Below are 27,597 nucleotides of genomic sequence, written 5' to 3'. Positions count from 1 at the left end.
TTCTATAGGTGAGCCTGTTCTTTCCAGTGTTAGTGCTGTTTGCGGGTTACTGAAAATGCCTCTAATGATTTTAGCTCATATACTGATGATAACAGAACAAGGATGGAAATTAAGCGACTCTGGTAAGCCATTCTCGTTGGCTGGGCTCTGATAGTTAATTATTAAAAAGAATGTACTATATTATGTAATTACTTACCAGAGAAAGTAATTTGCTACACAACTCATTACATTACTTTCTCATTTCTCCTGAGTGACCTGAGTGTCTTATAAATACGAGTCAATAATATAAATCTATACGGTACGCAGAACAACACAAATTTCTGCCCTAATGATGAAACACATACGATCTTTTCTTTTGTATTTAAGTATAAACACAAAGCTGACAGCACAAAACAAAGATGAAAACCAGCTCAAAGAGACTTTAAAGTGACCGCCACAGTGATTCTACTTTAGCTACATAAAAGGGTAAAAACAGAAGCTTCAGTCTGGCTGCTCATCTGTTCGTTACCTGTTGAAGTTCAGGGTCTGTCTGCTGGGCTGGGGTTGGTATTCACTCAGCATTTGGATGGTGTCTTTGCAGAGGCTTGCAAAGAGCTGAAGTAAGCTGTGGTAGCAGTGTGTTGAGGAGTAATGGAAAACATGTACCGCTGTTACTGTTTAAAAAGGTGGTATTCAGAATACAGTTACTTTGTTGAAATAATGGGATTACACGGCGGTCTTTTCCTGTTTCATAAGTTAGGCTATGTCCTCTCTATTTTTAGTAATTCCACACCGGTGGAAACCCAAACAAAACACGCATTAAGAGGCTCAGATGCCTAGGTCTCAGTCTTGCGTCTCATAATGACGTGCTGCTCCAGGGCAGCTGTGGCTACAACTGTAGCTTGCCTCCACCAGTGTGTGAATAAATAGTGGAATTGTAAAGCCCTTTGGGTGCCTTGAAAAGCGCTATATGAATGCAATCCATTATTATTATTAGCGTCAATAAACCCGATCTGGATATTGCTGGATCTTCCTGTGACCCAGACTAGTTTCCCAGTTCCTGTAGCTGAAAAACATCCCACGCCATACTTTACTGTAGGGATGCTATTGGCCAGGTGATGGACAATACCTGGTTTCCTCCAAACATGATGGTTAGCATTCAGGCCAAAGAGTTTATTCTTTGTTTCATCAGACCAGATAATTTTTTCTCATAATTTGAGAGTTCAGCTGGCTGCTATCTGGCCACTCTAGCATACAGACTGGTGGAGTTCGGATAGAGCCCACTGTGCTCACTAGGTCCTTTACTGTTCTAGAAATGTTTCTATACCTGTAAAGAAGAGAACTCTCTCACTAATATTATTTGTATTATAACTTGTACAGCACTTTAGGAGCACCTTTGAACTTTATTAAAAGCACTTTAACTACCACTTATTTAGTATTGCATTTTAAGCATACACTCCACTGGATTTAGCTACGTTCTGGACCGTGTTTCTGGAATGCAGTAGCTAGCAGCTGATTGGAGACAAAAAGAACCAATCAGAATTTTTGCATCCAAGTCTGTGATTGGTTGATTTTGTGGCACATTTATAACGGTGTTGCAGAGAGTTGAGCGTGCACGAAGCAGAGATGTTGAGAGCAGGTCCACACACAGAGCACAGATCTGAGCAAGAGCAAATGCCAACAACTGAGCGAGAGTGGCTGTTATTGTGTGTATATGGATAATAGCAAACACTGAAATACATTTCTTGCACGCAGAAATGAATTTTGGTCACTCAAGTTAAACTTTTCTTCCCTCAAAATAATTTTCTCCTCAAAATGCAACACTTGCACTTGCAATTTTGTTTTTTACGTGCGCTCAGAATAGAGGCACAAAAATAACGCCATAGTTTACATTTAGCTTCTGTTTTTTGTAAGCCAAAAGAATAGAAACATCTGTTCATTGTTTCTTCACTGTTACACCCGTCTCCCTCAACACAAGCATGTTTTCTGGCTTGCTTTTACTGATTTTCATTCCTGATTTTCAGAAAGCCAGTGAGGACTTAACCTCCTTCCTTACCCAATCATATTAATTGAAAAACAAACCAAATAGTATTCATACTTCTATGAATATTAGTCTTTTTTGATAAGTGGAATTTACTTTAGGGTAGCTTCAAGTCTGTTTGTATAACAAACACACTGAACACTGTCATTATGGATTTCCTGGTGTCTATACAGCACTTTGAATTGCACTTATTCTGCTTCCAGCTGTTATGCTACTCCATTTTAATGCCAGTGGGTGCACTTGACCGCTGTCTTACACACAAACTATAAAAGCCCAGAATAGAACACAATGAGCATGTACATGCTTTATCCAGTATAATTTTGCATTTAACTTGTTTTTTTCGAATGTAAGGTGAAAGTCTGTAAAACAGCATGATTTTGAAAAAGAAAGTGGGTGGCAAGATGTGTGTGATTTAAGAGAGACAAATGTACATCGAGCATTTATCAAGAAAGAGTGAAACATCTAAGAATGAAAGTTACACAACATTCCATGTGGCTCTCAGCAACTATTAAAACTGAACACTCTTAAGACTGTAGAGATGACGGTGGACTTCAGGAGACATCCCTCAACTCTGCTCCCCCTCACCATATCAGACAGCCCTGTGTCGACTGTGAAGACCTTCAAGTTCCTGGGTACAACCATCTCCCAGGACCTGAAGTGGGAGACCAACATCAACTCCATCCTCAAAAAGACCCAGCAGAGGATGTACTTCCTGAGACAACTGGGGAAGTACAGTCTTCCACAGGAGCTGCTGATCCAGTTCTACACTGTGGTCATTGAGTATGTCCTGTGCTCCTCCATCACAGTCTGGTATGGAGCAGCCACTAAACAGGACAGGAGCAGACTGCAGAGGACTGTACGGGCAGCAGAAAGGATCATCGGCGCCCCCCTGCCCTCCATCCAGGATCTGTACCTCTCAAGAACCAGGAAACGGGCAGGGAAAATCATCACAGACCCCTCACACCCTGGACACAGACTTTTTGATCTGCTGCCCTCTGGCAGACGGTACAGAAGCCTGCAGACCAGGACCACCCGACACAGGAACAGTTTCTTTCCCCTCGCCATCTCCCTCCTAAACAGTTGACCTGTCACACGGCTCCCACTGCCAGACTGCAGCTGCACCTTATGTACATTCTGCAGTATTCATTCCACCTCATTCATTTCTAGGGATGGGTATCGTTTAGGTTTTATCCGATACCGGTGCCAAATCGGTACTTTTGAAACTGTGCCGGTGCTCAAACGGTGCTCAAACCGGTGCTTAAAGAATGGAGAACACAAAATTGGTCCAAAAACCTCTCATGTTCAGCTGTTTTTTGTAAAAATATAACAATGTTAGCCTTTTTTGCAGCTATGGGGCATATATGGTATCACTCTTGGCTGGAAGCAGTGCTTAAACAATGGAAAAAACACAAACTTTGTCCTAAACCTCTCATGTTTAACTGTTTCCACTTTTTCTTTGGTCATTTTAGCCTTTTTAGCCAGGGTGAAGGGAGTATCTGCCATCAAACAAGAAGACAGCCGCATGTAGCTATGATGATGTTTGCTAGTTCACCTTACATGCATTAATGTAATAACGTGGTTAGCCTACTCAACGTAAATTAGCTACTCACGCAGAGAAGAACGGCTGCTGCCACCATCATCCGTCATCATTTCTGCTACACTGGCAGGGCTAGGGGCCAGGACTCTCCTCTTCGTGTTTTTGGGGGATGTTGCATAACAGGCAACCCGCCCGCAGTAGATGCGCTCGGTGCGAGGTCTCGCAGCAAGCTATCAAATACGGCGCATTTCTGGGCTTTAAAAAAAAACGCTATGCGTCGCCAGGTGTTTCATCGGATTTGAGGTGTTACCTCCTTTGACAGTATCACAGTATCAGCTTAAAGCACTTGTTGCAGGCTGCTGAGTTTGCATATTTTGCTATGAAGTACAGCCAGACTTTTGACCGCTTCGCCTTGGACATTTTTAATCTGTAGCTCTGCTCTAACAGAACGTACGTACCTGGCCCCGCCTACTATCCTCGGAAACGTAAAATGATTGGCTAGAATCTAAAATGTATCACAGCTCAGGAAAAAAAAGCACCGAAATAAAGCACCGAAATGTGCGCTGCTTTTCGGTCTGGTTACTACCGTTTATGTCAGAACCGGTGCCATCATGGCACCATCTACCAGAACCAAATTCCCTGTATGTGTCTGCACATATACTTGGCCAATAAACACGATTCTGATTCTGATCTATATTAGGGTTAGAAATGAGACAGTCGGTGATGAGATGGGATGTTGCGGCAGCTGAAGAGGCTTTCAAAACCTCAGCGGGTGGCCAACATTATCAAGAGGATATTTGTACCTTTTTATGTTAAAAGCAAAATGTCTTGTTCCTCGAAATGTCTGTATGCAAAATTTATTTTGGTTTTTCTGATATATGTGAAAAATAAAAACTTGTGTTGTGCATGATGAGTCAGAGTCTGAAAAGAACATTATTATCTGCCAAATGATTTTTGAATTTGGTGAAGGTGTTGAGTGGTAGTGTGTTCTTTATGCCAAGCAGTTTACCATGAAAAGCTTCCATGCGATTTCCAGTTTTAAGTGGGCAAATAAAATAAACAATTTTGGATATTTTAGATTTTTTTATTTATTTGAAAAACAATAAGTGACCAAAGGGAAGTGTGGATTTAGCTGCCATTTAGGGTTCTAATGTTATTTCATAGTATTATTTGATGATAACTTTCCATATAGGTAAAATCTGTCCAAATGCCCCCTCTATTCATCCATTTTTTAAGGATTTTCTGAGGGAGCATCTGATGCTTGTTTTACCCACTGATTTTTGCATCTTCTTTTCACTAATCTTTATTCTAAATTTAGTATTTGGTTTTTAAAATCACTTCCAGGAGCCTTTATTTGGTGGAACTGGGAAATAGGAAGATTTCTTTTTAAATGTGATGTGATATGAGTGTCGATGTGTTTCTGTCTGTGGAATGTTGTATACAAATTATCTTTCTTGTTGTGAATCAAGATGTCAGAAAGTTCATTTGTACAGGGTCATAAACAGAGGTCCAATTACTTTTTCAAGTAACAAGAAAAGTAATGGATTACTATTTTAAAACTATTAGTAATCTCATTAACGCATTGATGCTGTGCAGTCATATACACGGTAACTCGCTAATGGAGCTTTGCCGCGTTAATGTGGTTGTGGCATTAACATAATTTTAACGAGATTTATGCTGACAGCACCAGTAATTAGATTACTGTTACTTTCAGTACGCTGAAAGTAAAAGCACGCTGCGTTACTGCGTTACCAAACAGTTGTGATTTTGTTTGTGAGAGTGTCTGATGACAATGATGTAAGCGCGTGTGACATCCGTGGCAGCAACAGACATGTGTAGATCAACCATGGATAATATAGAGTACTGGAAAGAGTACAGCCATGCAGCATTTAAAGCGTGGACATACTTAAGTTAACGTTAAGTTTCAGTCCGTAAAAAGTGACAAAAACATTAGCGTCCGCTGTACACTCTGCGTGGGAAGAAAATTTCTTTCTACAGTGAAAAATTAAACTTCAAAGTTTAGCAAGCTAGACCTAGCAAGCCGCCACAGGCCCTCTGTGAAATTCAGAGAGAAACCCCCGGATCCCCCCACTAACATGACCGCTGCAGCACAAACCTCCACCCGCCCCACTCCTGCTAAAAAGGGGAAAAAAGATTTAAGAGCAACAGGACTCAGTGATGCTGATTAGTGATGGGATTTCCGGCTCTTTTTTAGAGAACCGGCTCTTTCAGCTCGGCTCACTAAAAAGATCCTACCATTGACATTCTTCTACAGCTGTTTCTCATTATTCTAGGAGTATCATCAAGTCAATCAAGGCTTCAAAGAACTAAAGGACAGCTTTTATCTTACTGCTGCATTACAGAGATAAGATGAATACTGATATTTATCAACAAGAAGTGATTACTTGTGAAAAAGTTGTAGCCTCTTAATTTAACAAGTATTTTAGAGTAGACATATTTTCTATTTTAAAAGGCCATCCTACACTACTTTTTAAGGTCTAAGACAGAAGACCAAGAAATAAAGAACAAGATAATAGACAGTTCTGGTCAGATATTTACATATACTCCTATTCTATGAGTATTTGTAGTCTTTCTGGCACATGATAGGAGCGCCCTCCATCCCCAAAACCCTCAAAACATAATGTCACTCAGCAATGTTGACGTGTAGTGGTGGATAGTTATTTAAGTCTTCTTGTGGAAGAGAGGAGTTTACATATCTTCACAGACCTTTAATTAAAACTCATCATTTTATGATCTACAACTACATTATTTTCCCTACGAATTATTTAATCTGCCTTAAATAGTGACATAAATCTTTATTTTGTTACTAATGGGAAAAGAAGGCTACACAGCAAAATCCGAAGTGTTGATGTGAGTTAAAATTACTGGTGTTAAAAATTTCGAGTTGAAAAGTGTTGGTTTGAGAGTTACAGTAACACTAACGGTGCTGAAAAAGCTCTGTAGCCGGAGTTATTTCAAAGAGTCAATACTATAACACTCATTTGGAGTTGATTTCCACATCCGGGTTTTTCGCGCTCATGGCCATGAGGAGTCCGCCAGAAGTTTGCTGTCAAGATCGAGGAGGTTGTTCAGGTAAGAACTATACAACAAGACCTATGTTATTTTATCATTATTAAATATTGTAACTAACTAGCCTATAACATTATTTATCAGAAGCATGCAATATTTTCCTAATGTGGAGTGTATTCATCTGCGGTAAGAGATGGGATTCGTTAGCTTAGGTAGCTAAACTATCCTCTATAACAAGTTAATATTGCAGCGAAAATAAATGCGTGCTTAATATAATTCTCAATTCTAGTTAGTTCTAATGTCATAAGAGAAATGCTTTCCAGTGTTCAATGCTTATTAAATGAAACGAGGGAGGAGTTAGCTATCCTCTGGATATGTTAAATGTAATGTTAAAATTTGAATTTGTGGTAGCCTAGCTGGCAGCTAAGACAAATGCGTTTAGCCCACTGCTTTTAAGGGAAGCGAACATTCGCCTCAGAAATATCCTATTTAAAAGTGAACTAAACAATCACATGGAGACGTTCAAGTCAAGTTTTGGAAAGCGTCAAGATAGGCTAATTACACGTGCTACCAGCGAGTTTAGCAGTAGCCTAGCCTACAAATCTTTGAAGTGGCAGGGGGTTATGGAATTCTGTTAGATGTTAGTGACCAAGCAAGGCGCGTTGCGTTTGTGCATGGGTTGCTTGCTAACGGTTAGGATATATCATACATGTTATAGTAGGGCTGCTCAATTAATCGAATTTTAATCACGATTACGATCTGGGCTTTCAACGATCATTAAAAATGACTGAGCCGATTATTAGCCCCTCCCTCGTGCTTTACTCTCGCGCTGCTCCGTGTGGCAAATCGAGCGCACCTCTCTGCATTTCGAACACGTGTCACAACAATTAAGAGGACCCGAGGGAAGCTCGGAAAGCTAAGCAGAAGTTATTTGGAGAGGAGAGTGACTGCCGTTGGTTGAAAAGAGAGGTAAAAAAAACTTCAGTGGTGTGGAAACATTATGGGTTCGCGGAGTCAGACGTGGATCAAGTAGACACAGTGTGTAAACTTTGCTACAGTGTTGTAGCTGCACCACAGAGCAACACTGCAACGTTCACTAAACATAGATGTTTACATTTTTCATTTATTTTTTATATTGCAAACATTTGCACTGTTATCAGTATTTGCACACTATTTTATATTATTTTTTGACAATCTTTAAAGTCATTATTCAATACATTGTTATTGTTAAATAAATATCGTCAAATAATCGAGATCTCAATTTCAGTGAAAATAATCGTGATTATCATTTTTGCCATAATCGAGCAGCCCTATGTTGTAGTAGGCCTAATCTAAGGGAACATTTTCCCCTTTTCTACAGTTTTAGTGAAATAGGCTACCATCCAGTGTTTAAGACAAAGCGGTATAACGACTGAGGGTCGTTGACGTCGCCTCCACTGATAATCCTAGCATGTCGTGTCACAAAACAACCACCACAAAGTAGCAACTAGCCAGACGGCTGTGCATGTGTCAGAAACTCCCAATATAAATGTAAGACTTGCACTCATTAATTTACAGTATAAGGGATATTTGTTGTCATAAGTGAAAGCGTGATGAAGGCAGGTGTGCGTTCAACAGGAAATTTTATGTGGATTATCATCCTGACATGGTTTAAACAGAGATGCTTTTCCCCAAGTAGGCTACAGCGATTTACTCGCAACATAGCAGAACTAAGTATCTAGCCTGCGTGCAGACGAGAAGATCGCCGTTGTCGTCTTATAAACATGTGGATGGGTGGATAATTCATTGGATGCTATTTCTGTGTACCCAAGTTCAGCTATTTTAGTGCGCAGGGGGAAGCCAAATTATGTTCCTGAGGTTGAAGTGGTCTGTCACCCCTTCACAGATCATCACACAATGTATAGCCTAATATTTTCTTAAAGTTGTCCGGATTTGTTGCCACTTAAGCTATGGTTTAAATATATGGTAAAAAATATTCTGTGCCCCCTTCTCTCCACCAGGTGCTGTTGTAAGACATGTTGCTGAAAGTGAAATACCTCAATGTAAAGAAGTACATTAAATTGCACGCAGGATTCACTTATCTAGAATTCATCAGTGAAGGTAAGATAACCTGGCAGAACAAAATTTGTTGCACATGTATCAGTTCATCATGTTTGCATCTCATCTATTTAAAAAATGAATTAAATGTTAACACATTTTATTTTAATGTGTGACATTAAAAACAGTACAGAGCAGTAGGCCTAGGCCTATATTGTTGCTGCAGACTTGTCTAATTTAACCATTTTAAAGACAGGTAAAACAGCTGTTAATAAATATTAGCTAAATAAAAAAGTCAAAATTAGTTTTTAAAAAAGTTTTTCAGGCGTTTTAGGTGACATTATGCTTATCTTTTTGTAAAGCCAAAACCAAGTTTGGACTTCCGGATGCTGCTGACCTTGATATTTTCGATGAAACTGACACAGCTGTCGAAGAAGACATTTTTCTGGAGTTACTGGAGGCCCAACCAGACCTATGCCTGACAATACGTGAAAAGATTTCAGATGAAGGTAAATGTTATCATAACTTAAATTTTCAGAGTATAGCCCACTCAATGTAGAGCCAAGTTCTTTTGCTCTTGATGCAGATGACATTGACCTGTCTTCATGCAATATACATGACAGTGGACAGGGCTGGGTCATATTTGTATAGAATGTTGTCTGAACATGAACATTGAAATTGTGTTATTAATGGCATTGTGGAGTAGCCTAAAGAAAGTTAACCAAATCATCTCTCCCAAAGATTTTTGTCCTTTAGCTCATTCCACACCATCCTCCTCGGATACATTATCTTCCCTCACGGACACTATATCACTTTCATCAAGTGACAGTGACCTCAGGGAAAAGGGCATTCCTGCAGGCCGCAGTAGATCCAGCAAAGACAGTTCTGCACCAAATGTTTCTGTGTCAGAGGCTGCAAAAGAGGTAATTGAGAACAGAAAATGTCTTTTGTATTTTTGAGTTGACACCATTTATACTGTAGATTGTTATACAAATTGAAATTCAAAACATGGTGGTTCCCAACTTGCCCTGTATGAAAAAATGTTAGTAGAAGTTAGTGCTTCTTGCTAGATATGTCTTTCACAGGTTTGTTGACATTCCTCTAAACTTTCACCTTTACTGACAAACAAGTTTTTATTGTTATTATTTTCCCTTTTATATGAGCAGATGGTTAAAAATGCCTTGACTAGGAAACCTGGTGGAGAGGAAATTCTTGAAGAATACAATGCCGAAAATTCACTGAGCCACCGCACCCGGCTGCAGCTTGTTAACATATTGGCAAGTGATATGACTGAGAGACATGGGTAAGAGTAATAGTACCTAATAAAAAAGTAAAGATGGGCCATATGGAATATTCTTGTAATGTATACTGCAGTAAAGACACATACTTCTGATTTAACATTGTCAATTGTATTTCCTCTATAGCAGAATTCCCTCCCGTAAGCAAAAGGAGAAATATGCCCTTGGAATAATTACACTCTTTCCCTCATTGAAGGATCCATTTTCTCCAAACGGCTATGTAAGTCATGCAGTGATTGTAAAACAGCACATTATTTAGTTTTCATCATGGAATAATTACATCAGCTAAATGATTTAAAAGAAAAATCTTAATTCCTCTTTCGTAATAACTATTGTCATAAAACTGTATTGAAATTGTGGATGTTGTTTAACATGTATTGCACCTGTTACATGATAATAGTCCTTGGGTTTCTTTTTGCTGAATCTGCAAAGTCTGTAAGATCGCATTTGATGTTTATTTTTCATCTATGTTTAAATGTGACAGGAGCATTTCTACGACGGAGTGAAAGGCACTGGATATATAGCGTGGCGCCTCAAAACCATGTCCAGGTCTACAACCAAACGGCCAGTGAAGGAAGTCCCAGTGCATCAAGAACAAGGGCCTAAGCGCAGAAGATTAGCAACCACATTGCCTCAGCAACTTGATGGAGATGCCTGCAAGGAGGCCATCTCATTTCTTGTTCACTCTCCTGATGAAGCAAGTGTATTTCAGAAGATGAAAATGACGTTCCAACATCGCCAGGATCTGGTGCATGATCCACAAAGAACTGCAGATGTCTTCAAAACATTTCCACGCTTTTTGGATGTCAAAGGACTAGTAAGTCAAATCACTTGATATTTTCAACTGTTAATCCTTTTTTTTTTTGTTTTGCTGATGTGGATGGCAACAGTAAAAGATGTGATCATTGGTCATCCCAGTCAGGCTATATCCCATATTGGTCAAAATCACATTGCAATGTAAACAATGTTGAGCACTGTCTTTATGTCCTGTGTGTATGATGAACAGGTCAATCAAGACTTCCTGCTGCTGTTTGGTGCTGAAACAGCCACCGAGTTGCTTGAGAAGTGGGACATGTCATTCAAGCCAAAGGTTATTAAAGAAGCCAAACAGCTGACTCAGTCAACTGACCTGTGTCGTTTGATAAAAGCTGCTGAGAAACCAACAGAGAGTGATGTAAATGGTAGGCGTCGCACCATGCTTGTTTGATTTTAATAATATTTATTTTTACCTGTCATTTTGAAATTGTTTTATAAATTCAACCATACACAGACTGGGACAGTGACATGGCCTCTCTGCTGCTACTCCTTCAACTTTTGCCACCCACAGCTGGACGAAAGAGGAGAACCAAAATAAGTCCAACTGATGCAGCACACAAAATGGTGCACTTTCACAAGGTAAATATGTTGTCTCACTTTTTAAAATCCTACAAAACACTTTTTCAGTTTTTGCACTTTTTAGTTTTCCTCTCCATGAAGTATGTGTCTTAGTATTTTGTAATAAGTTAGCAAGGCACATAATGTCAAACTGAATGAATGGTTCATACTCAGCAAGTATAAGCTAGGCCTATATGTCAATATCTCATTTGTTTTTAGTCATGCTGCAGCATTGATGAACACTTGCAAGCAAGAGATGGTAAACAACCATACATCCTCGCTGTTGGTCGAACCCAGAACAGCATTGACACCTTCTACATCGCAGTGGACAAACAGCTCATCCCCTGCCAAGCCACCAGCTCACTCAGTGCTTTTGATGAACTTTTCAATTCCCACTACGTGTTCAACTTATCTTACGACGAGTCACTGGTTCATCTCTACAATTTTGTGCAGACCACCATATTCAACATTGATGCCACCTCAACAGATGAGTCACCACGTGTTCGTGAGTTGCGTGCCAAAATGTTGAATGAGAACCATGTTTAAATGTTTTATCTGTCAAACTCTGCATAGCACCAGTCAGGCTTTGATAAGTCATTTGCGACTAGGTCACAGTTTTTATCCAAGCACCAAATTTAAGTTGGCTTGTTCACAAGATGGTTGCAGCCGTCAGTTCACTACATATTCTGGTTTAAAAAAACATTTAAATAGTGTTCATGATGAAGATTGTTGTCAAAGTGGTGATGCAGAACCCTCAGAGTCATTTCAAGCTGATTTTGACAGATTACAAGATACAGACATAGCAGTTGCAGGAACAAGTGTTACTCAGAGCCTAGAGGTTGGGTGTTCTGAAAACAATGGGTCAGGTCAAAGAATTAAAAAAAATTCTGAAGCAATTTGCACTAAAATTATTGGTAAACTCAATGGTAGTGGTTTGGCAAATAGTTTTGTGTCATCACTTGTTTGTGATTTGGAAGATTTTGCTGATGGACTGCACTGTGAGTTTAAACATAAAGTACTGAACGTTGTGCCAACAGAAAATCCTGTTAGATCTCCAGTGGAAAAATGTCTTGAGACTTTTGACAATCCAGTTGAGAAGTTCGACACTGAAGCTAAAAGAAAGTCATATTTCCGTGAAAAATGGGGAATTGTGGATCCAGTGGAAAAGACTTTAGGAATACGCTATGATACAAGGTTAAATAAAAAATCAGGCACTTATGACCAGGTACCAGTAAAAGACACTTTTGTGTACATTCCAATTTTGGAAACAATCAAATTTATATGTCGCAATTCTTATATTTGCGAGCTGCTTGCTAAACCATGTGTATCAAAAAAAGACAGATATGAAGACTTTTGTGATGGGAGTTACTATAAGTCTCATCCATTGTTTTCAAAACCACAGACTTCTTTGCAAATTCAGCTATATTATGATGACTTTGAGACTGCTAATCCACTTGGTTCCAAACGTGGTGTTCACAAAGTTGGTGCAATCTATTTTGTCCTCAGAAATCTGCCTCCAAAGTTAAATTCTGCATTGATGAACATTCATTTGGTTGCATTGTTTCATGCAGAAGATGTGAAAAAATACGGCTTTGATCCTATTTTACAGCCTCTGATTGATGACATAAAGTTTTTGGAGAGCCATGGCATTGATTTACCCTTCTCATCTGAAAAGGTCCATGGCACTATATGTCAGATAACTGGGGACAACTTGGGGATGCACTCAATTTTGGGTTTTGTTGAGTCTTTCAGTGGACGTTACTTTTGTCGTTTGTGTTTAATTGCAAAACAGGATGCACAGAGTGTGTATACTGAGGATGATCCAAAGATCATCTTACGAGGGAAAGAACTTTTTGAAATGCACTGCAGTGAGTTGCAATCTGATCCTCAAAAGCTACATGTGTTTGGCTTAAGAAAGAATTCTACACTGAACACTCTTCAATTCTTTCATGTTTGCCAGAACTTTTCCTTGGACATTATGCATGATATTCTCGAAGGGGTAGCACAATATGAGATAAAGTTACTGTTGGAATATCTGTCAGACAATTTTCTGCCGAAACCTGCTCTTTTGTCACGGATCTATGCTTTTGACTATGGCTACTTGGAGAGCAAAAATCGTCCAACAAGGGTGAACTTAGACAGTAGTGGTAATAGTATAGGTCTTAACTCCATTCAGACTCTTTGTCTGATAAGAAACATTCCTTTAATTTTTGGTGATATTGTGCCAGAAGGAAATCAGAACTGGACTATGCTATTGCTATTGTTGCAAATAATTAACATCATATTCTCTCCATCTGTTACACATGGCATGACTGTGCTTCTAAAACATTTAACAATGGAACATCATGACTTGTTCAAATTGTTGTATCCAGGTAGGAACATGATTCCCAAACACCACTTTATGTTGCACTACCCAACTTGCATCAGAAAAATTGGGCCATTATTGCATGTATGGAGCATGAGAGGTGAGGCTAAACATAGGGTGTTCAAAGACACCCTTAAGAACTTTAAGAACATCACAGTGTCACTTGCCAAAAAACATCAAACATCCATAGCATACAAGTGGGAGACATGTCCTTTAAGCCATGTTGAGTATGGGCCCTTGAAATCATTTGATGTTGATAGTGAGGAAAATAGTGAAATGATCTCCCTAGGCTTGCCTGCTGTTGCAGAAGAGGCTTTCTCTGCTAATTGGGTTAACATTAATGGGACTGAGTACAGAACAGGATTGGTCATTTGTTGTGGTTCTGAACATGAGATGCCGGTGTTTTGCAGAATAAAAACAATAGTTTTGGTCAATAGTCACACCTACTTCATAGTTCAGAAGCTTGTGGTTGAAAATTTCAGTGAACATTGCCATGCTTATAAAGTGTTTGAAACGGATGAAAAAGATGTTGTTAAAGCAGACTGTATTGAAATATACAAGCCCTTTGATTTGCAAAGTGCTTATGGTGATGATGATGGTCTGTACATTGTGCCATTATTTTTGTTGTGAACGTATGCTGTATGGTGCTTGGAATTTAATATTTATTAAAATTCTTATGTGACCAATTTTATGTTTTCTCCTTTTATCCTGTAAAGGGACTTAACAAGGACTTTCACTGAATGTAACACAGTAGTCATACAGTAATTGCACTTTAATGCATTTTTGTATTCAGACAATTAATACAGACTAGTATTTAAAAGCTCATATATGTCACTTTAAAGTGCCAAAATAACACTGTAAAAGTTACAGAATAACACTCTAAGTGAAAACAGTCAACACAATCCAGTGTGAAAATAAACACTTAAAAGTGTCATAAATAACACCATAGTTGTTGTGTAGTAACACCCTCAGTGAAAAGAGTTAACCCAAGCCAGTGTAAAAGTGAACACTTATCAGTGTCCTAAAACAACACTATAAATGTTAGGTAGTTACACTCTGAGTGAAGACACTTCACACCATACAGAGTGAAATTTTAACACTATGGGTGTTATATTTTTAACACTACAATGGAGTTAAAATAATAACACTTTGCAAAGTGTTACTTTAACTCTAAACCAGTGAGAATTATATAAACACTGGAAAAGTGTTAACTTTAACACTATAGGAGTTGAATTAACACTGGAGATTTTGCTGTGTAGGCTGTTCTACTTCACAGAAACAGTACACAGCACAATAGCTAGCTTAACTTAGTTGTAGGGGCATCTTCTTACTGTGAGGAGATGGTGCTAAACACTGTGGCATCACTGTACTCAGTCTTTGTGTTTAATAAATGATAAAAAATAAATAAAGGTAATTTAAATGAACTCTTTCTTTGGTTGGGGCAACAGCTTGTAACTTATTGACTAAATAGTCTTCTTTTTCCACATGTCATTGTCTCACATTTAATGGTCTGGATTCTCACCCTGGCTGCTACGCAACTGACTGCAAACTCTCTATCCGCTCTTGAGATGATTCAAATGTTTGAAGAATTCAAGATACTCAGGAAATCAATTTGGACCTGAAATGCTGGTTCACAAAAGACAATACTTCTTTTTAGCTTGGTCTGACAAATGCCAATAAAACAGACTTATATTAGACCTATATGGATGACAATATGTCCTGTGTGTCCTGAAATCACCTAATTTTCAACAAAGAGCACTCAGCAAACCTTGATGGGAAGCACTTGTGATTTCTACTGTTTCTATGCAACACTTTTAAGTCAACCTGAGTTTTCCTCAAGTTTTCTAAACACTAGACATACTTAATCCTGAAACCTTGGTCAAATATCTGAGCAGTAGCATGAAAGAAGAAAACATGAAGTTTTATGTCTGAAGAAATAAAAAAATGGGCATCATATAGTTTTAAACACAGGAATCACAGATAAAGAACATAACAGTTGAACAGTAGGCTGAAAAAAATTATAATCAAAGAAATATTAGTAAAAAAGTTCAGAAAGGGCCCAAAGAACAAAGTTACTGGTTAATTTGTAATCTCGGTGACCATGCTGTAGCAACTGATGCCTTTTTCCAGCTTTTTTCTCCCATTACTACCATAAACAGGAAAGAGCCAGTCATCAGTGTGGCCTGAGGGCTGGTGTGACCACCACATTCATCATTAACAAAAGGTGACCTGTGTTAGCCATGTAACCATCTGTCTAATATTGCTGTGTGCTTTAATACTACTGCACAGAGAATCATGTCACAAATGCTTCCTCTCCCCTCTCGCCCCTGTGGGCGATCTTTATCCTTCAAGCTTGAGTCCTCTACCAGAGGCCTGGAAGCTTGAGGTTCCTGCACAATATCTTTGTTGTTCCTAGGACTGCGTTCTTCTGGACAGAGATCTCGGATGTTGTTCTTGGGATGTGCTTTAGCCACTCGCCTGGCTTGGGGGTCACTGGATCGAGCACTCCGATTACCACTGGGACCACTGTTTCCTTCACCTTCCACATCTTCTCGAGCTCTTCTCTGAGCCCTTGGTATGGTGTTGCCGTCGCTACGTCTATCACTACTAGAGATGGCACGATACCACTTTTTTATGTCCGATACCGATACCGATATCATAAATTTGGATATCTGCCGATACCGATATGAATCCAATATAATGTTTTTTAATCAACAAAACTGTTTTTTTTTAAATATCTTGCTGCATTTTGTATAAGTTCATACTCAAGTTTAAAACAACAACTACACTAAAGCTATTCTGTTATACCTATATGCAAAAAAAAAAATATTTCATAGTTCAGCAATACTGATCAATCTAATAAACTTAAACCTACACCATCCTCCCTATTCTGGTATTTTAAAGAGTACTTAGCGTAAATATTAAGCAACCTAACTAATAGGGTTCCAACTCCCAGCAACAACAAAAATAAATAAATAAAAAATAGGGAACCACCCCTCACACTCCACCTCATGATGCTTAATCAACGTAATCAACCTTAATTTGATGCAGTGTGAAAAAAAAATGCACAGAAATCAATTATTTTTCAAGAAATATTAAATAGATTCAATATCTTTCTTCAACAAAATTGCAGACTGCACAGATGGTACCTTCCCAAAGTAAAAAGTACTATAGCATACTAGGGTATATATATTAGACTTAATAGTTACTATATACAGTAATTGACTTCTATTCATTTTGCATCAAATTAAAACTTTGGGTGTCAGATAATTATTTATTAAAAGCTAGACATTTTAAATGAGAATAAGAAAGAAAAGTATGTCTTTGTGCCCCCTTTTCCCTGTTAATGCCCTATCGGCCCCCCTGGCTAAACTTTGCTAGATGCGCCCCTGCACAGTTACCAGCGTCAGCTACGTAGAAAAAGATCCTGGAGTAGAAAGTAATATTAAATAAATTCTAACAACAGCTTATCAAGCTTAAACGTGCTGCTGTTGTTCAGCCGCTGGTTTCCTCTTTCTGGTGCAAAGTGGGCCAAAAGCAAACTAGAGACACGGACTCGCGACAGAAAAGCCGATCAGCTGATCGTTAAGCAGTTTCATGATTGAAGTAGCAGCAAGAAGAGGCAGTCGCTCCATATATCGTTTGGTAAGCTTAACGCAGGAATGCTTTACAAACATTCAGAGATGGACTTACACACTTGCTTTACTTCTCTCGGGATAACTTTGTCGGAGATGAAATGCCGGGTTGCTAGCGAAGCTCCACATGCTATCCAGAGCACCGACAGGTCCCGCATGCCACAGCCGCTCTATCACGTGATGCATACTGCTCCGACGTGCTAACGTTCTGAGGTGAGTTACGGCGTGTTGCAAGTTTTGTGAGGTGCTTTCGTGATATTTAATGGATCGGATTACATTTTTTATTTTTCTCCGATATCCGATCCAGTAATTTAGGTCAGTATCGGACCGATACCGATACGTAATATCGGATCGGTCCATCTCTAATCACTATGGCTGTCTTCCTCTGTTTGTCTACCACTACTATGTCCGGTTGGTTAGCCATCACCATTTTCTCTGCTGTATCTCGAAGTCCCACAGGATCTTAACTCGGTCATTCTTGTCCAGCTTAGGGGACGTCTCCAAGTTTGACCTCAGGACTTGCAGGCCATACTCGGCACACTCGGATGTTCCTGTATACTATGCCGGCCACTTGGTTATGGTGTTCCATGTATACTCTGCCTGTTAGCATCTTACACCCTGCAGTTATGTGCTGGATTATATCAGGGGCATCTTTACACAGCCTGCACCTGGGGTCTTGCCTGGTGTGATAGACCCCAGCCTCTATGGATCTTGTGCTCAGAGCTTGTTCCTGTGCTGCCATGATTAGTGCCTCTGTGCTGTCTTTCACTTCAGCTTTGTCCAGCCACTGGTAGGATTTCTGGATGTCAGCTACTTCTTCTATCTGTCAGTGGTACATACGGTGCAGGGGCCTGTCCTTCCATGATGGTTCCTCCTCTTGCTTCTCTTTCTTGGGTTTCTGCTGCCTGAGGTACTCACTGAGTGTGTGCAATGATTTTTACTATATTAATTCAGTGTCAAAAGAGGGCCATTCAGGACTGTTTTTCAGCCTAGCACTTACGAAGTACATACCTAGAGAATTATTTTTTTTAAAAACAAAAAGGTGTTGAAGTGTTTCCACTGTATATGCTAAGCTGTCACAGGAATCAATTTGGTGCAAGGACTAAACAAAGACCAACTGGATGGTAGTTTATGTTGCTCACGCCATCACAAATGCTCAGGTCAACCATACAAAGCACTAGATGCAAAAGAGAGGTGAAGACGAGCAGTGTGCAGAAGCAGGTGGAGATGAGTGTCAGGGGTTATTTGTGAAAGAAGAATAGCAGCAAGAGTAAAAGTAATAGTAGTGAGACCTGCTATAATTCACAGTTTGGAGACAGTGGCACTAACAAAAAGACAGGAGGCAAAATCTGAGGTGCCAGAGTTATTGATGCTCAGATTTTCATTGGGAGTGACCCTGATGGACAAGGTTTGAAATTATTATATCAGAGAGGGACCAGATTTACCGGTTCTATCCATCCATCCATCCCAAAGGCTGGTTCATTTAGTCTGTAGTACACTGGATGCACTAGCCCTGAATTTGACATTTTTCTCTATCGCACCAGAGAAAAGTGTTTTACTTTACCGGAATGGACCTTAATTGAGTTGACTTTCCTGTATACTCTTTCTTCATACGCTGGCACTTATGAAGGCTAAGAGGTAGAGCTTTAATACCACACCACCAGCCAGATTGCCATTTTGTCTTAATATATGAGGAGTTGTCATGATGTCCATCAGTCTACATGTAGGATGTACTAAAAGGAAAAGGGAAGCCATATGGACCCTGATTTTCCCTTCACTGCTGTCTAAATTAGATTTCTCATTGGTACATGCATAAATATGTTTTCACAAACTCAACCAACACCATCCATAAAAAATATATATTTAGGTCAGTCACAGAGTTTTTCCTCTAGATAAGCTCTTTTCACTTTCACAAGTTCAAACAGCGATTTCCTGCTGTCATTTGAGGAGACTGCTGGGTTAGCTGAAATTTCCTTCCTTGTGTCTTTTGTCTTTTGTTTTTCTCTCCTGCCAGTGTCCACTGCTTCAGGCCTGTTTGCATTGTGCCTCCCAAGCAGCAATGCCATGTTGAGGAAACATATATGTCCATCAACAGCATCCAGGGTAGACGCACCTTAGTAGGAACAAGCAGACTTCAGTTAATCTTAGGTTTTCAACTAGAATTTTTTTTGCTTATTTTTTGTTTCCGTTAAACCTTTTAGAAGACAGCTGCAGTGTATGTACAGTACACCACATTTCCAGTTGTTATCAGTAGTTTCAAACCAGAATGCCATTCAGCTGGCATAATAAAAAGGTAGCTGTGTATAGAGCTGACAGCACAAGCAGCTATAAAAGAAAATGAACTTGAGGAAAATAGCTGTCAGTAAGGATTAGTTTAAAAGTTTTAAACTTTGCTGCAAGGCTATACAGTATATTGATTTCTATATTGATTGTGTCCATTTTGGTTTTTTTTCCACCATCATAAAGATGCAGCCACATGTTCAAACAGAATGTTTCCACACTTATGCAAAGAGTTAGCATAAACCTAGAAGTTGAAGAAAAACAGAAAATGTCAAAATGAACCTTGTGTCTCCTCATTTGGTTTCATTTACAAATCAAGAGACGCATTGCAGAACTTGTTTATTAATTATTCAGTGTGTGTCTCAAAGGAAAAAATGATCATTATTCATTTCTACATTAGTTAATGAGGAAGAAGTGTGAGCTGTCCAGCTTGTTTATATTTATCAAACATAATTTGATAAATTGTAAAGGTTGGTTATACAAGTTTCTCTTTAAAATATCTAAAATTAATACACATATACTCGAGGCACAATGCAATGCAATGACCCCCAAACTGGGTGAGTGGCTCCAGCAGATTCTCTTTCTCTGTCCAGAAGAGATCAGTCCTACAAACAGCTAAGACACTGTCCAGGACCCTCAAGCTCCTTGGCCTCTGGTAGAGCACCCAAACTTGAAGGACAAAGACCGCAGGGTGCCAGTAACACACATACACATATTTGTATTAGTATCTTAGCTGACTGTGCTCTTCTGCAGTTCTTCCAGGCCTTGATGTGTCTCTTCACATTTAGATGCAACACTCTCTGAACTGCCTCTACCAGCCGCCAGCCATTGGGAGTCCCCTGTGCTCCTCCTGGGACATATCTACTAGAGTTGGATGTCTCGAGACCAGTCTTGGTCTTGTCTTGGTCTCGCTTTAGGCGGTCTTGACTACAAGTCTAATATCTACTTTCCAATATGCTCCTTGCACATCATTGCAGAGTTGCCAAGAGAGGGCCCTTTCTTCACAAAAACTTTGACTTACATAGTTGGAAATATTTGAAATTGAAAGCTAACAAAAGAATTTCAACCTTTTTCTTAACAGGCACATGAAATATAAATGTGAAACAGATAAAACACTAGTCAGTTTGACCATGGAGACATCAACAAAACAATTCCCAATTTTCCATTCATCTTTTTCACTTTAATTTAATAAATATGTAGGGTTAAAAAGAAAAACAGTGAAATAGAAAACATAATTGCACACAAACTTCCTCAAAGATTCAAAACCAGATGTGGAGGTTATGTTTGAGACGGGTAGGATTTAGTTTTTAATTCATCCTCTGCCAGGTTGCTACTTGTTCAGCATTAAGTTGAATTATGAAGCATGACCCAATTTTTTTCTGTTAGTTACAAACATTATGATTTGTCCATTCAAAGTTGTTATTTCAATGGTAAATGCACTGATTCTTATAGAGCACCTTTGCACTCTCAAAGCATTTTGTACAGCATGCCTCATTTACACAAGCATTTTTACTCTATGGCTTTCCATTTACCATTCAAACCCATTCATACTCCGATGAATCAAACAGCAACTTGGGGTTAGTATCTTGCCCAAGGATATTTGGCATGCAGACTTGAGCAGCCAGGGATCGAACTACTAACCTTCTCGATCAGTAAGTGACCCACTTTACCTCTAGAGCTTTTATAATCATTTTCACTTCAGTCCCCATGATGGGGATGTTGTTGGAATTTTAATGATTGCAGTTCTGCACTGAAAACTATTTTCTCTGATTGAGGGGACCCAAATAAACTGACTTGTCAGATCACTTTAAGTGGAAACAACTTCTGCATATTTTTAAGTTACACATTATTATAATTCAACATGACATCACAAAGTTTGCAGATGTCTTTGCACCAGTTTAATTAATATACGTTGAGTTGCATACTTTTAACTGTGATAAATGTTTTTAAAGAAAAAAGCTCCTCGATGGTACTAAATTTTACAGATAGGCAGAGATGGGAGTTGCTCCTTCTCTGTCATAGTAAGCCTATTATTTCACATAACATCATTAAGAGGTGACAGAAGTTACAAAGTAATGCAAATGATGTGGAGCAGCTGAACAACAAGCACTAAAGTGTGAAAAGTTTTTAAAAAATTCCTACTTTTAACATCGTCCCAAGTTGTTTAAGAGAAAATTTAAACTCTAACCCAATTTGTGACAAGAAGGATCCACTGTAATGCTACTGATAATTTGGCCTCTCTTCAGCTTGATTTAGGCTTCTGTGGGACATCTCCGTCATAACATGTGACGTAACCGGAAACTCATCTTAAGCTGAAAAGGATCGTGGTCGCTGTCCGCTCCACTCCAGGTACTACCCATCGTCCTGCAGTGAACTCTGCTGTCAGATGGTGGCAAAGTGTGTGCTACAACTGGTCTGTGGGCCATTCTTCTTCCGTAAGCCAGCTGCGGAGGAGAACAAAGTTATAACATACTAAGGCTGAAGTGAAACGGTGTTAAAATCTATAAAAAGTGTCCACTACAATCATTGTCTGTGCTTTTTATGCTTTATTTTTTTAGATCTTTGAAGATTTTTCACAGTTCCCCCATACCCTGTGAACTGTGCTATTGCTGCCTTCTCTAGTCTTTAGCCTCTACCCCACTTGTCAGCCAATCAACATTTAGCAGTGGCATACCTCATCTGCTTCCAGCAACATGCAGTCAAGATTTTAGAGGACTGCATGGGAGTGCATCTTGGGTAAGTGAAAACCCTTCCCCCCCTCTGTCTGACTGAAAAGTGTGCATGGATGGACACATTTGTGGGACTATACATTCCACTTTAACCCTACACTGCAACCTTCCACACCATTCAAGTCATGGTGGTCTGCGTCGACTCAATGTGCAGCTCCATTTCTTGGATTAAAAGGACACACATACTTGTTCAATTTCTAACACACTAAACCACGCAGACACATAGGGACAGCCAACCATTCACACTCACATTCACTCCTAGTGGCAATTTGGATTATCCAGTTAACCTATCCCCACAAGCTGCATGTCTTTGGATGGTGGGAGGAAGCCGGAGTACCCGGAGAGAACCCACGCAAACACGGGGAGAACACACAGAAAGACCCGGCCTGATGGTGGAATTGAACTCAGGACCTTCTTGCTGTGCGGCAACAGTGCTAACTACCATGCCACCGTGCTGCCCCCTTCATAAAAAGTATTGAAATTAAATGTGAATACTGCAGATAAATACAATCAAATGTTTTTTTACAGATCTTGTGTGCGATTAAACTTCGAACCACTGCAATTTTTAAAAAGGAAACCAATGAGCAGGTCATTTTCAAATACCCGTCTTTTTTCCTTTTGAATATTTATTATTGCTCATCAATGAGACATAAGTATTTCTTATCCGATTAATTGATGGAATAATAAATAGAACACTTGATTACTAAAATAATTGATACATGCAGCCCTCCTTTGTAACATTTATTTACTTGTCAGCTACTCTAACACCTTCCCCAGGCCCTGGCAGCTACCGAAACAGGGAAGGCATGATTGGAATGATGGATCCCAGCTGTGCTGTGCACTGTCCCCTGAACCCACTGCACCACCCCTCCCCTTCAGCCAAGGCCCAGACCACACCCCACCACAGGGACCATGGCTAACTTAACACAAGAGGACTGCACAGGGAGACACATAACAAGTACAGATTAAATAAAAGGGGTACATAAAAATTAGGAAGAGACAGACTTAACACTGATGAATGCAGAGAAGACCAAGGGAACAGGAAGGGGTTTACTAAAGGGAACTAACAAAGCAAAAGCCAAAACAATCATGAATTAACAAAACTCAAAAGTTCAAACTCAAACGCCAGAAACATGACACTGTTGTGTTTTACCAGGTTTTCATCCACAGCTCTTTTACATGTAGATCCATCTACCTTTTGTCTAGACTTTAGGAAGATCTAGAGCTCAGTTGTTACAGAATTTGACAGTCAGCAATATTCACCCTTATAAACTTCTTGATAGCATGGACTGTATGGAAAGAATTGTTCTGCTGAGTAACGCGCGTCAGCCTTTTCTAGGGAAGAAAGATTAAATCATAGGATAAATAAATCAGATGGATGCATATTTTTTCCATCTTGTCCTGGTTCTGTCCTAGGGTCTCATACAATTAAGATTGTTTCAACTGGCTCCTTTCAGTGTGCTGGGGCAGCAGCCCCTTTCATATAATAATAATAATAATAATAATAATAAAATTTATTTATGAGCGCCTTTCAAGTCACCCAAGGACACTTTACAATAGGATAAAACACTTAGTAAAACAATGGCAGAATAAGAGCAATAAAATAAAGCACAAGATAAAATGAACAAACAGTGGATTCACAGTGAATATGCAGATTTGAACAGATGAGTTTTGAGTTGGGATTTAAACTGGGGGAGAGAACCAATATTTCTTATTTCAGGGGGCAGAGAATTCCACAACCTGGGAGCAGAGCAGCTGAAAGCTCTGCTTCCCATGGTGGTGAGGCGGAAGGAAGGTACAGTAAGCTGGACAGAAGAAGAAGAACGAAGTGAACGGGCAGAACAAGTGGTGGTTAACAGGTCAGAAAGGTAAGAAGGAGCGAGGTTATGAAGGGCCTTGAAGGTGAGCAGAAGAAGTTTGAAAATTATCCGGAATTTCACAGGGAGCCAGTGAAGTTCCTGAAGAACAGGGGTGATGTGCTGGTAGGAGGGGGTTCAAACAAAAAAAAAAAAAAAAAAGGAGGGGGTTCTGGTGATAATGCGAGCAGCAGAGTTCTGAACCAGTTGAAGCTTATGGAGGGATTTTTGGGGGAGACCATGATGTCTGTACTCCAGACTTAGTCTTGAAGTGTGAACGCCGATATTTTTTGAAGGAAACTCAGATCTGACCCAGCCATACAACGATAAGATTGACTAGTAAATCAATAGGCTTTTCTTCACTACAGCAAACTGGTACAGCATCTGCAGTCATGCTCCAATCCATCTGTCAATATCTTTCTCCACTTTTCCCCCCCACTTGTAAACAAGACCAAGACATACTTAATTTCCTGTACTTGAGGCTGCAATTCATCCCAAACCTTGGAGATGGATTTCTCTATATTGCACTTTGCTCCTAACAGCCAAAATGCAAGAACAAAAAACAATAATAACATGAAATTAGTAAATAAATAAATACAATCATTCAGTCATTCTGATTGGATATGTTATTGCATGTGGTCTGAAAGACTTCTGGTATCGGTCCTTGTGGCAGCGGTGAATCAGAAGTGCTAGGCAGCCTGACGAGTATGTGGTGGAGAGTAGTCAGGATAATCCATGATGTTTAACAGGGTTTTTTCGGTGACCATGAACAAAATCTCCATACAGTTCCTTATCAGCTCAGCATGAACAGTGGTGCCATGAGAACAATGCCAAGTTCTAATAGGGAATAAGTGAATGTACTGCTTTTTCCCACAGAGCTCCGTACGCCGCCGGACCAGGACACCAATTTTGACTGAACTGAGTGGACTTGGCAATTACATGCAATCTGTTGCAAATATGTTTTCATCTACAGGGTGGGCCATTTATATGGATACATCGTAATAAAATGGGAATGGTTGATGATATTAAAGTCCTGTTCATGGCACATTAGTATATGTGAGGGGGAAAACTCCTCAAGATGGGTGGTGACCATGGTGGCCATTTAGAAGTCGGCCATCTTGGATACAACTTTTGTTTTTTCAATAGGAAGAGGGCCATGTGACACATCAAACTTATTGGTAATGTCACAAGAAAAACAATGGTGTGTTGGTTTCAACGTAACTTTATGTCGGCAAGGTATCTATCTTAATTGCCCCTTGGGGATAAATAAAGTCTCTCTGACTCTGACTGTATCACTATTGCTCAAAAATAAAATAAACAAAACAACACAACTGTCATGTTGTGTGTATGTGTGTGGCCAGTTAGTGGCCAGAAAGGTTTTCAACGTGGAGGTCTGCCACACCTGTCGGCTATCCGGTCTCACCAGCTTCCACTGATCATCTACATCAGCGGCCACTACTTTACTGGGTGGCTGACCTTCAGTCGACAATGGATAGTTGAGTTGTCGAGTTAGTGAAGCCCCCAGCTATAAGCAGTTACGCTGTTTCCTCGTGTTTTGTGAGTACGTCACTGATCTACCCGTTTTGTGGTTTAACCAGATTTTGGAGAGGAGTGCATCATGGGAGTGGAGCAATTATGGAATTTTGCATTGGAACTGCTTACCTGGCACGGAGTGGGAGTGGAGAGCATGCCAAGGAAACCAAGGCAACCACCTTTTGGAATTGTCGCACATTGTTCACTACTGGGATTGAACCACCAACCTTCTAGTTAGCAGTTGACCAGCTCTACCACCTGAACTATAACCAGATAAAATTGCCCAAGTTAAAATTATGAGATATGTCTGTCAGTATTGGGAGTAAGAGATGCTCTTCTCTCAAAAGGAGGAAGCAGAGTGTGTTTTTAATACTGTGGAACCCCGCACCCAGATATTGCCAGTCTGTGATGACCCAACCACACCAACTTGGCACTTGCAACACAAAAGAAAAATTCAGCTTACCAGCCCAACAACCAACAGATCAGAGAATCCCCCAACAGGCACTAATAGTGTGTCACAACTCAACATGGAGCATCTACTTGGTCATTTATTCAACACTGTGAGTTCCATGTTAGCATATTTATTTACTTTTTTCCTCATGCCCTTCAAAGAGGATTGACCAGATGGAAGTGGCTATAAATTAGAACTTCACACCATAGTTTCAAGTTTGAGAGATCAACCCTATTATCATTTAAATCTAAGCCCTCACGGCCTTTGTTGCATCCAGACTGGCCTCCACAAAGGGGTCTGTGGGTGCCAGTAGACAATGGAAAGCTCATTTGCTTCTATGAAGCCTCCCCTTGCAGGAAATGAATATCTCATTAGCCTAGTTAACCCGAGAAGTAAATTGTTTTAAATCCAGGCAGTGCTATACACACTGAATAGAGCAGTGCTGGATTTGAGCTGGACCATTAAAGCATGGAGTCCAGTTTTCTATCAATTTAAAATGATTGTTCACAGAGAATAAAAGAAAACCCAATTTATTTTTTATTTACGTGTCTTACTGATTTCATATTCGCATGGTTAACCTGGCTACACCTACACTAAAATTAAAATGCTGTTCTTTAAAATTAATTATCCTCTCAGGGATTTGAAATATTCTACAGTGTTCTTTTCATGTCCATAGAAAATCCCAAACGTGATTTTAAAAAGGTCTTTTGAGAGCAAATCAAATAAATGAAATAATGGGGGGAAAGATGAGAAAAAAATTGATAAGTCAGGTTGTACTATGCTTGCACCAACAATGGGTATGTATGTAAATGACTGTAAACCACACATCTATGGCACACTAACGTGTGGAATGAAAGAACACCGCTCAGGTCTATCATTCTACAAAACAAAACAGTTTTATCCTCATTGCTATCATTATCATTTTTATCATTATTATTTATTCATTATTATTTAACAAACACCGATTCAGGGGTGACAAGCTCGTGGTACCCCTGGTCCCAAGTTCGGATAAATGAGGAGGTTTTTATCAGGAAGGGTATCTTGACCTTAGCAATGCCATGAGAAATAAGGATACAGCCTTCTTTTCTTCTATTAGTCTTCTATTATTATTATCATCATATATCTGTATGCAGTACTATTTATTCATGTGTGTACAGTTATTACCATTATTTAATTAGGGAAAATCTCAGGGATTATTTTTTGCAGCTTTGTCACAAACATTTACATACAGCAAAATGAACTGAAAAAATGACACATCGATCGTTCATGAAATCTGAAATGAAGTAAAAAAATAATAAAAAACAAAAACTTCAAAGCTATGGAAACATAAAATGTGCCAGTAAGTGTCCTTTCAGGTGAATCAAGAACCTGAAATAATCTCACCTCCAGATCAGTTAAAATTGTGGACCTTACTGACAGATCTTTGAAATGTTAAATAATGTAATAGTTCTT

At 39.4% G+C, this 27,597-nt stretch overlaps 1 protein-coding gene across 2 annotated transcripts; it reads left to right on the top strand.

The window, feature by feature from the left end:
- The first annotated feature begins 6,601 nt into the window (after positions 1–6,601).
- Positions 6,602–14,347, top strand: LOC113036924 (uncharacterized). Of its 2 annotated transcripts, none has more exons than XM_080305865.1 (10): positions 6,602–6,650; positions 8,588–8,687; positions 8,987–9,133; positions 9,366–9,547; positions 9,791–9,927; positions 10,049–10,142; positions 10,407–10,739; positions 10,929–11,103; positions 11,193–11,317; positions 11,516–14,347. In XM_080305865.1, the coding sequence occupies exons 2-10, from the start codon at positions 8,603–8,605 to the stop codon at positions 11,840–11,842; spliced, it is 1,605 nt and encodes a 534-aa protein (XP_080161991.1). In that variant the 5' UTR covers positions 6,602–6,650; positions 8,588–8,602; the 3' UTR covers positions 11,843–14,347. The 2 variants fall into 2 exon arrangements, with proteins under 2 accessions (XP_080161991.1, XP_080161992.1); XM_080305866.1 differs by lacking the exon at positions 6,602–6,650 and adding an exon at positions 7,359–7,556.
- The last annotated feature ends 13,250 nt before the right edge of the window (positions 14,348–27,597 follow it).

This window comes from Astatotilapia calliptera, chromosome 9, assembly GCF_964374335.1.
Source record: "Astatotilapia calliptera chromosome 9, fAstCal68.1, whole genome shotgun sequence".
NCBI classification, from domain to species: Eukaryota; Metazoa; Chordata; class Actinopteri; order Cichliformes; family Cichlidae; genus Astatotilapia; species Astatotilapia calliptera.
This window is presented reverse-complemented; position numbering and strand designations above follow the sequence as displayed.

What these genes read in the sequence shown, in the direction of transcription:
- LOC113036924 (XM_080305865.1), top strand. Translation starts at nt 8,603, where the DNA reads ATGTTGCTGAAAGTGAAATACCTCAATGTAAAGAAGTACATTAAATTG. An exon ending in CATTTTCTCCAAACGGCTAT is followed by an intron (nt 10,143 to 10,406) that starts GTAAGTCATGCA and finishes TAAATGTGACAG; the next exon opens with GAGCATTTCTACGACGGAGT. An exon ending in AACAGAGAGTGATGTAAATG is followed by an intron (nt 11,104 to 11,192) that starts GTAGGCGTCGCA and finishes AACCATACACAG; the next exon opens with ACTGGGACAGTGACATGGCC.